At 40.4% G+C, this 17,767-nt stretch overlaps 1 protein-coding gene across 1 annotated transcript in view; it reads right to left on the bottom strand.

Moving 5' to 3' along the window:
• The window catches only part of LOC126109551 (histone-lysine N-methyltransferase 2C-like), a 417,507-nt gene that overhangs the window by 348,164 nt on the left and 51,576 nt on the right, over positions 1–17,767 (bottom strand). The window contains exons 10-11 of the mRNA XM_049914567.1: positions 12,337–12,485; positions 8,384–8,514 (exon numbers count right to left, since the gene is read on the bottom strand). Of these exons, the coding sequence (XP_049770524.1) occupies positions 8,384–8,514; positions 12,337–12,485 (280 nt within the window). The remainder of the gene's footprint in view (positions 1–8,383; positions 8,515–12,336; positions 12,486–17,767) is intronic.

Raw genomic sequence — 17,767 nt, 5'->3', positions numbered from 1 at the left:
TACAAAACCAGTGTGTTCTGCATTAAATGGTCTTCGGGCATACATTTTCTGTAAAGACTGCACATAATAATTGGTCAAATATTTCTACTTTTAAATAACAACAGGCAGTGATAAGAAGAGGTAAGAGTTCTCATTCTGAAACGGAACTTACTGATACTTTGTTGTACTACACTTGGGTACAGTATACACACAATAGTGTTTTCCTATGTATTTAGACTTAAACTTTAGTTGTAACTACTTGCTAGCTGCAATTTTCATTGCAGAGTTAAACAAACATGATAATTCATTGCATAGTTTATCGGTTATGTTGTGTGTTCTACCAGACACTGTTGTAAGTTCCAATGGAGTCACTTTTTGTACTGGGTTCTTTGCAGGCTCCCAAGTCAGTGAATAAGTCAATGAGAGTTTTGCAATTGTAGACTTTAACTGCCCCATCTGCAACTGTTTTCAGGAGCAACAGATTGTTCAAGTATTAAGTATGAGCTGTTTTGTGGGTTAACTAATAAGTGAACAGTGCCCTAAACAACACTACTAGAAAGATCTGCCATCTGAAGAACAATATCTGCTAAAATTAAGCATTTTGAAAGAAATTACTAGCATCTGCCATTACCACAAAGATAAAGATTTAGACACACACACAAAACCACATTTTTGGGAAAAAATGTCACCTATTTGGCGCTCACAAAAAACTGGTTAAAAATTGTTAGCATAAAATACTAGTTGAATATCTTTCCAAGAGTAAAAATGTGGATATTAACCTAATTCCTGGACAAGCTCTATGTCCAACTTGTGCAACAAGAATATTTGCAGAAAAACTAGTCGAAAAAGCAGCAAACAAGTGTTGAAAATGACCCTGAATTTGTCCCTGGGCCTTTTGAATTAGCTGAGGATAATCCATTGCATCAAGTGGAGTCCATTTGTGAAACTATAGAATTATCTGCTTCACATCAAATAACATAGCTTAATACAGAACAGCGATTGTCAGCTTTACAAAGAAAAACTAATAAAATCACAAACACAGTCAGCAAAAATTGCAAGAATCTTTCCGTAATGACATAGAAACTCAGAATCAAAATGGTACAGAAAATGTACAACGCAACTACGATATACATATTACCTAAATGAAAGAAAGATGCTAAGTTTCTAGTAAAGATGGCAATATAATATAATTAGCCTCTTGTCAAGCTCATGGTCAAAGAAAAAAAAATTGAGGAATGTGGGGCATCTGAATACATGGTGAAGTTAACTAGGCAGCTAGTAAAGGCTCACGGTATCTTATCACATCTTTCAAAACAACAAGGTGACAACAAAATAAGTTAAGTTGTAATTAAATATAATAGAGGGAAACATTCCACATGGGAAAAGTATATCTAAAAACAAAGATGATGTGACTTACCAAACGAAAGTGCTGGCAGGTCAATAGACACACAAACAAACAAAAACATACACACAAAATTCAAGCTTTCGCAACCAACGGTTGCTTCGTCAGGAAAGAGGGAAGGAGAGGTAAAGACGAAAGGATGTGGGTTTTAAGGGAGAGGGTAAGGAGACATTACAATCCCGGGAGCGGAAAGACTTACCTTAGGGGGAAAAAAAGGACAGGTATACACTCGCACACACACACATATCCATCCGCACATACACAGACACAAGCAGACATGTAATTAAATGTGTTAAAGACTTTTGTGAGGATAATGAAAATAGTCGCTTATGTCCGGGTAAAAAGGTGTGTGTGTTTTAACTGTGATTAACAATGCTGAGGTCCAGAAGCCGAAAAGGTTAATTTTTCTCTCACTAAATGAGCTCTACAGCCTCTACAAACAGTGATACCCAAATCACAAAACTGACCACTCTATGTTTTGCGTTCTACGACCAAAGTGGTGTTTTCTTCCAGGTTCATCACAAACTCATAGTGCATGTGTCTGCAAGCATCATCAAAACACAAAGCTTACAATAGAAGGAGTAAAGCTTAAGACCTGATTGTTTTCATGGTATGTGCCATTAATAATGAATATGCTTGGCACCTATGCAGAATGTCCTAGACCAGATAACCCTACTCAACATCTCAAAAACCTGATGAAGTTTATTTATTTATTTATTTATTATTATTATTTTCAAACACTGGATACAAACCAACAGACCTGAGCTCATTACACTAATAACGCCCAGTGACGAATTTTTACATTCTCTCGTTGATAAGCTGGTGTTTTTAAAATCCCATAACTTTATGTCAAAATCTCAAGTCCAATACCTCAAGAAAATGAAAGAAAACCTGCATCATCACCATTTACAGTACAGAATAAAATTTGAAGTTTTCACTGGAGTAATACACAAGCAACATTGTGTCCCTACGTCATATATTTAAAAAAGTATCCTGCAAATCTATTTGTGTAATTAGTGACCACCTTGATCGCAATACCAGACTGTGTACAGATTTCAACATCACCTCATTACGGAAATTAGGAATATTATACATAATGTTCAAATGGTCATTAACTTTAGTGATTGTGCAAGCAGCCAGTTAAAAAAAAAAAAAAAGTGTTTGCAAACACGAAAATGATTTTGGTTTACTAGCAGAGTATAATTAATTTGCATCATCACACGGAAAGAATTCTTGCGATGGGATAGGTAGAACAACAAAACAAGATGTTACATGAGCTTCCCTTCAAAGACTTTACACAGGACACTCCTGACTCCACAAAATGTGTTCGAATACTGCCAACAGAATATTACTGGAGTTAAATACATATTTGTTTCTTCACCTGAAACTGAATAAATCACAACAAAACTGACAAGAGATTTGAATGTTGTTTACTAGTTAAAGGAAAAAGAAGCTATCACAGATAAGTCCCCATAAGTGACAATCAAATAAGATGTATTGTTACTTCCAAAGGCTCAAACTTTGATGATCATCAAACTTCAATACTTTTTACAAAAATATCACCATCCACAAGTAATGACTTTATTGTTTGAATGTATGATGAGAAGTGGTGGCTTGCAAAAATTGAAGATAAAAGTGATGTTTTGGCCCATTTCTTTCACCCTTCTAGTACAAAAACTGCCTTTCAACTTTCCAAAAATGATACTGCTTAGGTGCCTGCAAAGGAAATAGAACGAAAAGTGAGTCCCTTTGAACTCGCAACAGTGTCTGGTAGAACACACAACATAACTGATAATCTATGCAGTGAAATATCATGTTTGTTTAACTCTCCAACGAAAACTGCAGTTGGCAAGTAGTTACAACTAAAGTTTAAATCTAAATACACAGGAAAACATTGTGTGTATAATGTATGCAACTGTATCAGTAAGCTAAGTTTAAGAATGAGAACTCTTACCTCTTCTTATCACTGTCTATTGTTATTTAAAAGTAGAAATATTTCAATATTTACTGTACGCAATGATTTAAACATCATTGAACCAATGTCAACTGTAATAATTTCGAGCCTTTGTTTGCTAACTTGGCACTGAATGAGCATGTAGATGGATTGCATTTTTACTGAAATTCACTGCTCTATTACTTTCAATGTAATTCAGTCTCAGTCATATTTTTTTGGTGAGTTATTCCTATGAGGATAAAGAGATAAAGAACATTCTGCACAATTTTCACTTGTTTTTGTTCCGTACTTTTTTAGATGCTGACCTGTGAAAACTGACTCTCTTGCATGATAGAAAAATTTTAAAAATGTATGCCTGAGGTTCATTTCATGCAAAACACACTGGCTTTTTAATTATTCTGATATTTTTTTAAAATAACTTGGCAGTTATACTTTCTGCAAGCCACGTTTTCCATTAAAATTTGGCCAACTGCCATTTTAAAAATTGCTGCCAGAAAAAAACTGTGGCTTATAAAATTTTTTCAAACAGTGTTTTGTGACTTCAACATACAGGGAACTCATGATAAAGAAACCAGAAAAATAAAAGATATTGAGCAACATTGCCTGGGTGATTTGAAATGGATTGAATTTGAAATGGATTGACCCCAAAATGTTTTAGGAAACTAATAATTTTTACCACAGGTTTTTTTGTTGCCTAAACAGAAATCTAATTTTGTGCACTTGCTTCAATTCTTAGAGGGAATTAGCAACTTTTTAGCTCAACAGATTAAAAGATAATCAGTGGGCTTAATTTAAAGTTATTTGTTCAATGGCCTGTAATACATTGCACCTCCCAAAATGCAACCCCACTGTGAAAACTGTTCTCAAACAAGAGCTGAGTTGGCTGACATTCGTAAGTAGCTGGATTCTGTCCCGACTACCATCAAATGATTGGAAGCTGCTACAAATCAGCGTGTCGGAAGAGCTCCCGAGTTGTGTACCTGTAATACTGGTACCAGAGGTACTATCCTCTCCCGTGGATCCTGTCTCCTCTGCAGAAAGTACACGATCAGTCATTACCTGTCTACTTGACTGCGAGTGGTGTGTCACCGGTAGATCTAGGCGTTCTGTACAGGGTGGACGGGAACCAGGGAGGATTCAGGGTATTGTCCCTATCTCCTTATACAACAAGTTTGAGGAGCTGTCTTTCACTGAAACTGGAATTGGAATTGAGCCAGTGGGACTCACTTCACATGTTTTGGGGAAACCCATATTGGTGGTGTTAAGTGGAGGGAAACACAAAAGGGTAGGGGTCCACTAATCGTCAGCGAGTGACGGTACCCTTACGGATATGCCAGTGAGGGACAGGAAAGGACACCGTGTGCATTCAGTCTGTGTGCCTACGGACCTCATTCGACATGTTGAAGAGGCTATTCCAGCAGCCATTAGGGAACAGGGTGCAAACGACGACAGTGTGTGGTGCTCATTTGAACAAATTATGCCTGTCGTCTGGGCTCTGAGATCATACTTGTGTCATTCCATCAACTTGCAGAGAAGGTCGAGAAGACTAGCTGTGTGCGCGGAGTTTCAACGAAGTACAATTTGCAGCACTGGCCCCGGACCTGATCGTGGCCCCTCAGTTCTGAGTCGAGTGGGAGGACGGAACTGTAAACTTTGAAAGTTCTGTGACAAGCTGTGAGGCAACTTCCAGGACTTGTGCCATCAAGGTTGAGAATTGTAGGGTTCCCCTAAATGGGTAAGCCGTGCACTACATGGCTGCGGCTATTATTCAGGGTTTTTTTAGATTAGGGAATTCTCCACCCAATCCAGGCAACGAAAGCCGTAGAAAACCCAGAAGTATCAGTGCAAGATCGAAAGAAATGCCTCTCAAAGGAGAGAGCATTAACGGTGAACCACCGAAGCATTTGCAACAAAAACCAAGAGTTTGAAGCCCTCGTGAAAAACAGTGAAGCTCACATAATACTAGGCATAGAAAACTGGTCAAAAGCTGAAATTGATAGCAGTGAGATTTCTGAGGAAAATCTGAAGGTATATCAAAAGGATAGGCAAATGGGAAACAGACAATCAACAAGAAACTCAAATCCATCAAGATAAAAACTGAAGCTGCAAGTGAGATTCTTTACACAAGACTCAGTATCAGGGGTGGGCTATCGTCCACCAGACACATCTCCTGATGTAATCGAAAACTTTAGAGAAAATCTCAGTCACTCGTATGTAAGTCCACCAATCATACTGTAATCAGTGGTGGAGTCTTTAATCATCCAACAATTAATTGCGAAAATTACAGTTTTGTCAGTGGTGGGAGTGATAGGACATCCTGTGAAAATTTGCTAAATGCCTTCTCTGAAAACTACCTGGAACAGATGTTAGGAAGGTGTCATGATGAAAACACATTAGATCTAATGGCAACAAATAGACCTGACCTCTCTGAGGGTATCCACGTCGAAACTGGTATCAGTGACCGTGACGAGGTTGTGGCAACAATGATTACAAAATTATAAAGGACAACTAAAACAAGTAGAAAGATATGTATGTTCAATAAACTAGATAAAAAAATTAGTAGTGTTACAGCTCCGTGAGAAACTAGAAACTTTCACCACAGGGCAAGAGCATGTTGAGAAACTCTTACTCAAGTTTAAAAGAATAGTTGACATGCAATGGATTTGTATGTACCCAATAGAACAGTTCATAATGGGAAGGAACCTCGATCGTATACAGTCACTGTAAAGAATCTCCTAATGGAACAGATTACTGCATAACAGGTGTAAAACAATGCATAGGGCTATAGATATGGGCTGAATGAAATGTATTTGTCACTCAAGAGAGCAATGCACGATACCTTCAATAACTACTGTAGCGGAATACTGTCAAATGACATTTCATAAAACCCAAAGTAATTCTGGTTGTTTGTAAAGGCTGTCAGTGGCACCAAAGTTAGTGTCCAGTCCCTAGCGAACGAGACAGGAACTGAAATCGAGGACGGCAAAGCAAAAGCTTTGTCTTCAAACGTTCCTTTACAAAGGAAAACGAAGGAGAGCTGCCCCAATTTAATCCTTCTCCACTGAAAAGATAAATTAGTGTCAATGGTGTTGAGAAACAGCTGATATCATCAAAACTGAAAAAAGTTCCAGGCCCGGTGCAGTCTCTATCAGATTTCATACTGAATTTGCATCTGAGGTAGCCCCTCTTCTAATTACAATCTATTGCAGCTCCCTCGAACAAAAAATTGTGGCCAGTTCTCGGAAAAAAGCATAGGTCACACCAGTCTGCAAGAAGGAAAGTAGAAGTTATCCACTAAACTATCATTCAGTATCCTTGAAATCGATTTGTTGTGGAATCTTAGAACATATTCTGAGCTCAAACATTATGATATAACTTTAATGGAATGCCTCCTCCGTGCCAATCCGCACAGATTCCGGAAATGTTGATCGTGTGAAACCCAACTCACAGTTTTCTCACATGACATACTGAAAGCTATGGATCGAGGCAGTCAGGTAGACGCAGTATTTCTTGCTTTCCGAAAAGCATTTGACTCAGTACTAAACCTATCTTTATTGTCAAAAGTACAATTGTATGTGGTATCAAATGAAATTTGTAACTGGACTGAGGACTTTTTGGCAGGAGGGATGCAGCATGTTCTCTCAGATGGAGAGTCAACGTCAGATGTAGAAGTAACTTCAGGTGTACCCCACGGAAGTGTGTTGGGATCCTTGCCATTCGTGTTGTATATTAATGACCCTGCAGACAATGTTAATATTTAAAAAAGGCTTTTTGCAGATGATGCAGTTACTTATCTGAAAGAAGCTGCATAAATATTCAGTCAGATCTCGATAAATTTCGAAGTGGCGCCAAGATTGGCAACTTATTTTGATTATTCAGGAATTTAAAACTGTGCACTTAACAAAACGAAAAAAAATAGTATCCTACAAATACCAATGAGTCACTGTCGGAATTGGTCAACTCGTGTATATACCTGGACGTAACACTTTGTTGGGATACGAAATAGAACGATCACACGCGCTCAGTTGTAGGTAAAGCAGGTGGCAGACTTTGGTTTACGGGTAGAATACTGGGAAGTGCAATCAATCTATAACAGAGCTTACTTACAAATCATTCCTGTGATCGGTCCTAGAATATTGCTCGAGTGTGAGAGACCCGAACCAAACAGGACGAACAAGAACACTGAACGTATGCCGAGAGGGGCAGCACGATCGGTCACGGGTTTGTTTAATCACTAGGAGAGAGTGACATACCGAAGAAACTGAACTGGCAGACTATGACAGAGGTAAACTATTCCGAGAAGCTCTATTAACAAAGTTTCGAGAAGCGGTTTTAAATGATAATGCTAGGAATATACTACAACTTCCTACGTCTCACTCACATAGGGATTGTGAGGATAAGATTAGAATAATTACCACACAGGCAGAAGCACTCAAACAATCATTCTTCCCAGACTCCGTGTGTGAATGGAATGGGAAGAAACCGTAATAACTGGTACAACGGGATGTACCCTCTGCCATGCACCTCATCGTGGTTTGTGGACTACAGATGTAGATGTCCTTTCATTGACTGTAGTACGCAGCGCAGAAATTAAATACAATTTTCAAGTATACAGCTAGTTTTTTTAAAAAAAAATCTAATTGAAGTCAGTTCTTAATTTATTTTTCTCTAAAATCATATGTGACTTACTCATGTGGTACCTTAATATTTTCAGCCACACGTGTGAATTGAAATTTAAAGCAAAACTGGCATTCAGTTTACGTGTAGTCATCACAGGATCGATGTCCGTAGCACTCACCCCTCACACAATTTTAGTCCTGCATCACAACCACATTTGATATGAGTAATCCACCCTCCCCAGCAGTGATCTCTCAGCCTGACACCATAAGAAAAGTGTGCTCAAGCAATGACAGCGGTGTTTCAGCGATGCTAAAGTTTTAAGTGCTGCTACTACTACTACTACTACTACTACTACTTCTACTACTACGACTATTATTAATACTGAGCAGAGCAGTGCAGGAAGCGAGCAGCGTGCAGGAGATACACACATCGGAAGCGGAAGCGGAAGCAGGGCTACACACCCTCTCTGAAGGAGAGGTCTCCACATCCATCTCCTCCTCCAGGTACAGTGACTCTCGGGACGCCGACAGGCTCGAGTCTGGGCCTGCATCGTCCACACCTGAAAATATAAATTGTAAACTTTCTCTTGCTGTTTTACAGTTCGATTTAAAACTAAATACAGTACGCTCGACTAAAATGACAAAGGAAATTGACAATTTTTGTATCACGAGCCAGTTTACAGTTTTCTCAACTAAAAAAATCTCAATACTCCTCAACACTTCTCTCTCACTCACCGCCTTTTCTGTCGATTTTCAGGCAAACTATTACTTAGAGGAAAATGAAGGTTTAATCTTTAACAGACAGTGAGGTCACTTACAGAGAGCACATATTCAGATAGGGCAGAATATCTGCTCTAGTCTTTTTGAAGTAACTGTGCGTAACGCGAGTCTAGCCGCTTCGGGAACCCACTACCGGAGGGCGGGCATTCGCACCCCGCTCCACCGGCACGCGAGTCCGGTTCCGACTTGGCTGAACTTCCTTACTCGGTGCTACGGTCGATCCGCGTTACCCGACGGCTGACACGTCAAAAACGTTTCGTGAACGGAGTAACACGTAAACACGAAGCGTGCGCAGGGACCGGAGCACAGCACAGTGCCACAGAACTGCCGCAGTGCAGGCATCTGCTATCGTCGGTCTGCACGATCGTGCCGTACTTTAACGTAACGACAGATAAACACGGGAAACTGCGAAAAAAGGCGAGAACACGAAACGAGAGGCCTGAGCACGGAAGTGCATTTGCAACTAGTTTGAGACAGAAAGAAGACTATCCAAACTGTGTCACATTTGGGTCAACTGTCAACAGTGTGGCCACAGAACTCTAGTGAATGTGACAAGTGCCGGCACAAAATCCGTGACTGTACCACAGTCCGAAATCGGAGGAACTGGCGATCGACGAGGACGACAGTGACGCCGTCATTCGCAATGGTACAGGTACAGTAAGTGGGGGATTTGTACTCGTTTGTCCCTAATGGGTGGATTAAATGAACGTAATATTACACAGACAGAAACTGGTTCAGGTTTTTCACTGACTTGTGTAGTTGTGATCCATCCTTTCTACAGACCACAATCACAGTGAACAATATACCATGCTCTGGAGTACAGCAGGTCACTACGACGGTTACCACTGTGACTTTATAAATATAAATAATGTACTGTATCTGACAGACCATTGTGAAGGTAGCTAAAGATATTTCATTTGTATATTCCATTTCTTAGTTCTCGGTGTTATCAATTAACAGTGACGCATTGTAAATAAATGTACTACACGGTCCCCAATTTATTACAAGCTATTCATTTGCATTTTATTTCTATCACTTCAACATGAAGTGAGTGACATTATTCTGAATACAAACAACGCCGGTGTACAACAGGCTCAGCACTCAGAATATCTTCACGCCGTGACAATGGAAATACAAGAATACTGAGAACTTTACCAAAAACTCGACCTCCCTATTAGCGAGAAACAACCTATATCTTTCCTTCCTCTCGAACACGACTGCTTCTGAACACATGACTTTTTCTTTGCTTCCCCCTACAGGGCACAGTTCTGAATATGCCTCAGTTCCTGGCCGTACATATTTCTTTCACCTTGCACGATTGAAGCCTTCTGGCCATCTCTTACGTTAATGAAACTTCTGTCTCTATAACCTAGCCACACATGTCAAATTTTCTCTCAGTGGATTTATTCACGACAGCCTCAAAGAATATAACATTTAACAGCAACCTACTTGCTGGCCAACAACTACATTTTTCAAATAGCAAGAACTTGTGTCACCATAAACTGCAAATCAACAGAGGTATAAGACATGTTATAGAAACTACCAGTAACATTTAAATTTCGTGTGTTAAAATTATACAACCAAACAAAACATTATTCTTGTGATTGCTCTCCCATCACAGTTACACATTTAGTCAATTTTATGACAAACTTTTTTTGTTTTGTCTACCTTCATGTCAATTTTGTTCAACCTATAAATTATAACATGGTTTGCACATATTCACAACCTGCACTATATAAGACAGTCCAATTTCTGTAAAGATGTGGTGAAATGTGGAGAAAATGGCCTTCAGGCTAAATTAACCATATGAAAAACACAAACTGAATTCAGAAACATTATGTACAGATTGACTGGATGCATCATCATATCAAAAGCAACTCGAAGGAGTCAGTGAGTGCGTGCGTGTGTGTATGTGTGTGTGTGTGTGTGTGTGTGTGTGTGTGGGGGGGGGGGGGGGGGGCAGAATGGACAGACTGTGAGTGGTACTTGTATGTATCACCATATTGATTTGAAAAAGTTTCATGGTGCTGACACTGATGTCATCCAACTTGATGATTTAACCAATGTGTGCATCACTCGTACAAGGGAAGACAAGAAAGTAATGCACAATAACTTTATTAGGAAAACATTTAATAGGTAGCAAAACAAAACAAAAAAATCACAAATGGACTTTCATCTTTTATCTACTTTTCCACATGGTCACCAACATTCTCAACACATTTCTTCCACCATGGTACCAGTTTCAATACATCCTGTTTGTAGAAGTCTGGTCACAGTGCAGCCATCTGCAGACTGTCAATTTCACTTCCTCAACTGTCATAAAGCATTGGCCGGGCAGGAATATCTTCACGGGACCAAACAGATGACAGTCAGATAGTGTAAGGTCAAGATTGTACGGTGGATGCCGGAGCACCTCCCGCCCAAATCTGCCGATTTTCTCACGAACAGGAGCAGCGAAGTGGGGGCGAGCATTGTCACGAAGAAGTCTGACACTGTCAGCATTAATGTTGTGGCACTTGTCACGAGGAACAGGACACATTTCATCTTAACTGAAGTTTTAATGTAAGCTGCAGCATTCAAAGTGATCCCACGTTCAGGAAAGTCCACCAATAACACACCGTGCATATCCCAGAATACTGTCACGAGCACTTTCCTAGCACACTGGATCACTTTGAATTTTTTTTGTACTGGGGAACCAGCACGCTTAGACTCCACAAAGGACTACCCAGTTTCGAATGTGTAGTAGTACGCCCACGACTCGTCACAAGTGACAATTCCTTTCAGAAAGTTGTGCTCTCCCGTGGCGTAATGCGTCGAGTGATCGGATCTCGCCATCATTTGCCGGCCTCTGTCGTTGTCGGGGGAGCACTAACTTTATGAAATTTCAACTTCTCACGAACAGTACCGTTCACCGCACCGTAGGTAATGTCGAACTGTTGCGGTAAGGTTCACAGCTGCACGTGCCGGTCGTCGGAAATTGCTGCCTCAGTGACTCCGACATTCTGCAGTGTTACAGCTGTTACCAGCTGCCAGGAGCTCGACGAATCACTAAGATTAACAAAGACCTTTCAGAAGAGTGCACATCGCCTGGAGACGTTACTACAGTCCACACAGTCACCCTCATACACGTCCCTGTGAGTTTCACTCAGTTTATACACTTTAGCCCACAAATATCTAACTACAGATCACTGCTCTTCACAAGCTGCAGATGGTAACACGGCACCACGTTTGTTTCTCAGTTCAGGCTTCTCTCACTAGAGCTGCACACGAAAGCAAAATACCTTCCGAAGTGCAAACTTTGAACTGTACCGTCGTCAAATTTCAACATTCCCGCTGCAATACCGGAGGAGGAAAAAATTATTGTGCACTACTTTCTGATCCTCCTCCATATTTTTATTGATCTGTTAACATAATATAAACAAATGAAATGCAACATTCTTGTTGGTAATGTAGCAGCAAAATAACCTGACACAAACAGAAGCCTCAGACTTGCACCTCTGAATCAAATAATGAAATAACCAAAAAGTTGTGTATTTGGGAATATAATTTTGTTGGGGCTCACAGATCTTCCAGGACTCGAGATGTGACTGGGGATTACTTACTGTCTTTGCGAGCTTTGGGCAGCAGGGTGCGGCCAGGCTGAGTGAGGCTCTTGCAGATGGGGCAGACGTACTCGTAGTCCGGCTGGCTCTCTTTCCTCTGCTGGTACGTCACGAGGTCAGCCTCGGCGTCACACGTTCCGTGCACAAACCTGCGAGCATAAATGTACCGTTTTGAGCCTAGAGGGCAATTTGACGTGTCACTTATTTTGTAGCTAACTACTCAGTTTATTACTTCTATTAAGGATATAGCAGAACACACCTAAAATGGCCTGAAAATTATATTTCTCTATTTTTAATTTTCTCATTACTTAGCATAAGGCTGAACTAAAGCCATTCTGAGTCTGAAATTCATAGAGCCTTCCTGGGCACAGTGATACATCCTCACCTTCCTCCAACCTGAGTCTATCAATCAGTCATAAACAGATTGTAAACTGTAATGTCAAGCCCAAACTACAGTGCAAGTTGGCATTTTTCACATATACACTGACAGCCCAAATCACTACGACCACCTGTTTAATAGCTGTTTTTCCTGTCTTTGAAACAAAATACATCACGGATTCTGTGTATAATGGATACAACAGTTTGTCGGTAGGTTTGTGGCATTAGATGTCTACACACAGGTCATCCGAGTCCCACTAGTAACGGGCCGCCGATTTGAATACGCAATAGTAACCCCGATGGGTACCGCAGGATTTACATCGGGTGAATTTGGTCACTAAGACATCGACGTGAGTTCACTATAATGCTCCTCAAAAAACCGTAACACGGTTCTGGCTCCGAGACAAGGACAATTATACTGCTGAAAGGTGACACCACCATAGTTTGCAGGTGTCAGCGTGTCTTCAATTACTACCACAGGTCCCATGCAAACGAATCGGAAGGTTTCCCGTAGCATAATACTGATTTCACCAGCGCACTGCACATTTCGAGCTGCCGTTTCCTCAATGGTGGCATTTGTGCAGACGACAAATGACCTAGTATAGCAAAAATGTGATTCACCCAAACAGCCGGCAGGTTTCCGTCGATCGACAGTCGAATCCCGACGGTCCCGTGCCCACTGCAATAGTAATTGATGAAGTCGCTGGGTCGACGTGTGAACGTGTAGGAGTGTCTGATGCGGAGCTCCGTGTTCGACAATGTACAATGAACGGTGTGCTCCGAAACACTTGTGTGCATCAGCATTGCGCTCTTTCGACAGAGATGCCACACGCCACCACCTAGCATACTTTACAGAGCAGATAAGCCTCCAAACCCAATGTTCTGTGAAGAGTCGTGGACATCCGACCCCTTACCACCTAGTCATACTTTCTCTGTCCTCCTACCTCTTTCTGTGAACATTCGACCAGCTTCACCGTGTTCGATACACTCATTCGTAGGCTTTGCATAACAATAATCTGTCCTTTGACAAAGTCGCTTACCTCAGTGGATTTCTCCATTGTAGACCATATATTCACTAGAGTGATCCCTCATCTGTCTCTGCTGCACTTAGGACCTTTTTGTAGCACGTCATGAGCCCGCAATACCACCAGGCAGCATATGACCTCACAGTGGGCAGTGGTCATAATGTTTTGGCTGTCCAGTGTACAAATCGCTGCCAGATTTGAAGCAAATGATAAGTGTTTGAAAAAATCGTCAGACCCATCAAGGACCGAATCATAAACGTTTGGGTTTGTAGCCTTGCTACTTTCTCACTTAGCCCTGTACTGTACATAGTGAATTATACTGCATAATTAGCACTGAAAAGTAACTGACTAAGGTATCGATTATTGAAAGGTATGAAACTTTGGACTATACTAGAGAGCAGGAAAATTGATGGCTGGAGGGGCAAGCACAGAAGGCACCCCCTCCAGCTTTTCTTCACACATGCCCCATTAGTGTTCTCATTTCACAGCTCAGTTGTCACGAGCCCTGAAGCCTTTGGCCCATGCTTGTTAAGCCGAGCCCGGCAAAGTGAGAGCCATTACAGCTTAAAAATCCTCGATCATAATTTTACAGACTGTGTTAACTGACTACTGACTATTTTCCCCTGTAGTTTCTGAAGTCTCTCTCTCTCTCTCTCTCTCTCTCTCTCTCTCTCTCTCTCTCTCTCTCTCTCATGCCATTACTATTAGTCATTCTTTCCATTCTGTTAGTATAGTCTCAGTTTTCCAGATTACCTGTATCAGGTGAAACAAACATCTATGCAGTGTTTATCCTTCATACTTTATCATCTCAGCCTTGCCCTTTTTTAGGTGTCTTATCTTCCCCCTCCTCACCATACCAGGATTCTGGAATTTGGTCATTATTGGAGTTTGTAATTGGTGATTCTGGATCAGAACAATTCAGTAGATGGTTAAAATATTCCTTATTTGTTGGTAAAATTTTGCTTGGTTGAATAATCATACTGCCATTCTTATCCCTTATAACCTTAAATTTGTAATTTAAACATCTTTTCTTTCTGTTGACTGTGCGATACACTTATCTGTGCGATACATTATTATTATTTTGTCGACATTTGTAAACAGAATCAATTCTTTTTCTAAATTTCAAAAGACTTTGATGAGTACAGCATTTGATGAGAATGAAAAAGAGTCAAGTGGTTTTAAGAATATTTGGGGAGAAGGAAGCCCACAGTACATGGCTAAATGAAATTAAAACAGAAGTACTTAGGGCAACATGTCAGACTGCCAGAGGATCTTTTCAGTTCCTTAGAAATCAAGAAGAAGAACAGGGAGAAGAAGCAATAATATGTGGGTACTATAGACTTGATTATTTTGGCAAAATAAATTTTCAATTTCTGTGTTCAATTTATTACTTTAAAGAAACTCCCAACTATGCATGTGGTTCAACAACAAGGTACACAACCTTGCTTCCACCATTTTTTTCCCCAACATTTGAGGCTTTAATGAAACAAATTGGTTACACATGTATCATTCAAAGTATTTTCCATTGCTGGCCCCTACTTTCTCCCATCTTTTGGGCAGTGTACGAATCCCGCGTAAAAAAAAAAGGTTCACATTTTGAAGCGATCCATGAATCGATCCAATTTGTGACTTCTTCATAAGATCGGAAGTGCTGGTCAGCCAGACCAAGCGCCATTGATCTAAAAAGGTGATACTCAGAGGGAGCAATGTCTGGAGAATACGGTGGGTTGGGTAGGGCTTCTCATTTTAACGGTTCGAAGTACGTTTTCACCTCTTTTTGCAATGTGGAGTCGAGCGTTGTCGTGCTGCAAAATCACTTTATTGTGCCTCTAGCTGTATTGCGGCCGTTTGTCTTTTAATGCTCTGCTCAAACGCATTAACTGCGCTCGATAATGAGCTCCTGTGATTGTTTCACTTGGTTTTAACACCTCACAGTACACGACGCCAAGCTGGTCCCACCAAATGCAGAGCACGATCTTGGAGCTGTGAATATTCGGTCTGGCTGTTGACATGGAAGCGTGGCCGGGATATCCCCATAATTTTTTGCATTTACAGTTATCGTAACGAACCTATTTTTCGTCCCCGATCACGATGTGGTGCAGAAATCCCTTCCGTTTTTGCCTCTGAAGCAACTGTTCACAAACACACAAACACCGTTCAACGTCTCTCGCTTCCAGCTCACACGTGACCCAAGTTCCTTCTTTCTGAATCATGCCCATAGCCTTGAGATGTTTTCAATAATCTTCTAGAGTTTGACGCGAGTCTTCACTCAGAAATGTCTCCACTTCTGCATCTTCGAAAACATTCTCTCTTCCACCACCACTACGCTAGTCTACGACGTTAAAACCACCGTCCTTGAAGTGTTGAAACCACTCACGACACGTTCTTTCACTAATAGTGTCCTTACCCTACGTATTTAAAAGCATTCGATGAGACTCAGCTGCTGTTTTCTTCATAGTGAAGCAGAACAGTAACAACTCCCACAAATGACGAGAATTATGCTCGTAAACTGATATTTTCAAGGGAGAACAACTTTATGATGCAGACAAAAATCAACTAATGGTTCAATGAGGTTATGTTGACTGAGGTCCAAGCTAACTGCCTGATGTCTGCGATCTGTTTCTTTCAACCGCTACTTACCGCTGTCGCCAAATGGCGGACGCAAAGTTGTACACCTTGTAACATTTTGTAGTTGCAATGAAATACAAAGCAGCTATCAACATTTGGTAGTTTTCTGCAAATTGATAATGCTCAGTACGTAGCAGGTACTCCTGCTGCACAGGACAGTTGCAAGAGAATACAAAAAAAAATTAATTAGTGAAGGCTGAGCTTAAATACTATGATGTAATACCCTATACACAGAAGTTTCATTTATGATTACAGACATCAAACTATTAAGTAATATATTTTTATAAACCTGTTTTTATTTCACAATTCTTGAAAACTAAAAATTCAGCAATATCAGAACAACGAAAATAGCTTACGACAGGCACGTATCATTATTATCTAATGAAATCTACAGAGAAGTTTATTGTTTTCGCAATTTTTTAATTTTTTACCATACTTAAAAGTACATTTGCTCTCTCAGTGTTTTAAAAGTTTTAGCTGTTTACAACAGAAAAGATAAAAGATGAATAACTACAAACTTGCTGGGTACAAAGTACGACAGAAAATAAATGAGACCGCTTCCAATATCAACATAAAGGAATTAGTTGTCACAGCATATCAGTATGTCTCTAACCATGTATTCACGCTCTGGCAAGTTTCGTCAGAATAAATCAGCTCAGTCCAGTTTACTACAGAAGGGTTCTTGCACTCCACCGTAAAATATTTTGTATGAGATCTGACAAAACGAGTAAGACAGATTCTGAAAATCTGTGTAGCTACTAAATTTGTACTGCCCAAATGTCTGCATTTATTTCTGCTCTGAGCGAAATATTTCTGCTCTGAACAAAATACTTCTAAGTGTAGTTTTCTGTCGGTCTTCGCAACAGACCTACCATATTTGCCTTTCGGCACAGTGCGGGAACACACCTGTACTGTCTGCGGCTGACTGTGACTCCAGCAATGTGGTCTACATGGGATAGTGCGCGCTGATTTAGAAACATTTTCATGACGCGACAACCTGAAAATTGTAGCTGTGATTATCACGAAGAGGTCTGGCCGATGTAAATATATTACATTGTCCCGCTTCTTCAGAGCATTGGTTAATCTTTTTTTTTTTTTTTTTCTTTACAATGCACATTTCATTTTATTTGGTTAAAACATAGCCAATAGAAGGGTTTTCTTACCCATTTCTTGTTTTTAATGTGGTTCTGATACGTACATTCACATTTCACTACAGTTTTCCTCTTTGGCACCGCAGTTGTAAATAAAAAACAGAAGAAACTGAGGCCATAATCAGTTAACAATGACACAACAAGGCTGACAATCAAGAACACTGGTAACACAGTATTTTTTAGATGACCCATAATCCCATCCCTGGGTTGTTGCAGGGCAGAAGAGAGATAGGGGGAGGACTGTTTTCC

This window comes from Schistocerca cancellata, chromosome 12 (genome assembly GCF_023864275.1).
Source record: "Schistocerca cancellata isolate TAMUIC-IGC-003103 chromosome 12, iqSchCanc2.1, whole genome shotgun sequence".
NCBI lineage: Eukaryota > Metazoa > Arthropoda > Insecta > Orthoptera > Acrididae > Schistocerca > Schistocerca cancellata.
The sequence above is the reverse complement of the archived record's forward strand: the minus strand, read 5'-3'. Positions and strand labels throughout refer to the sequence as shown.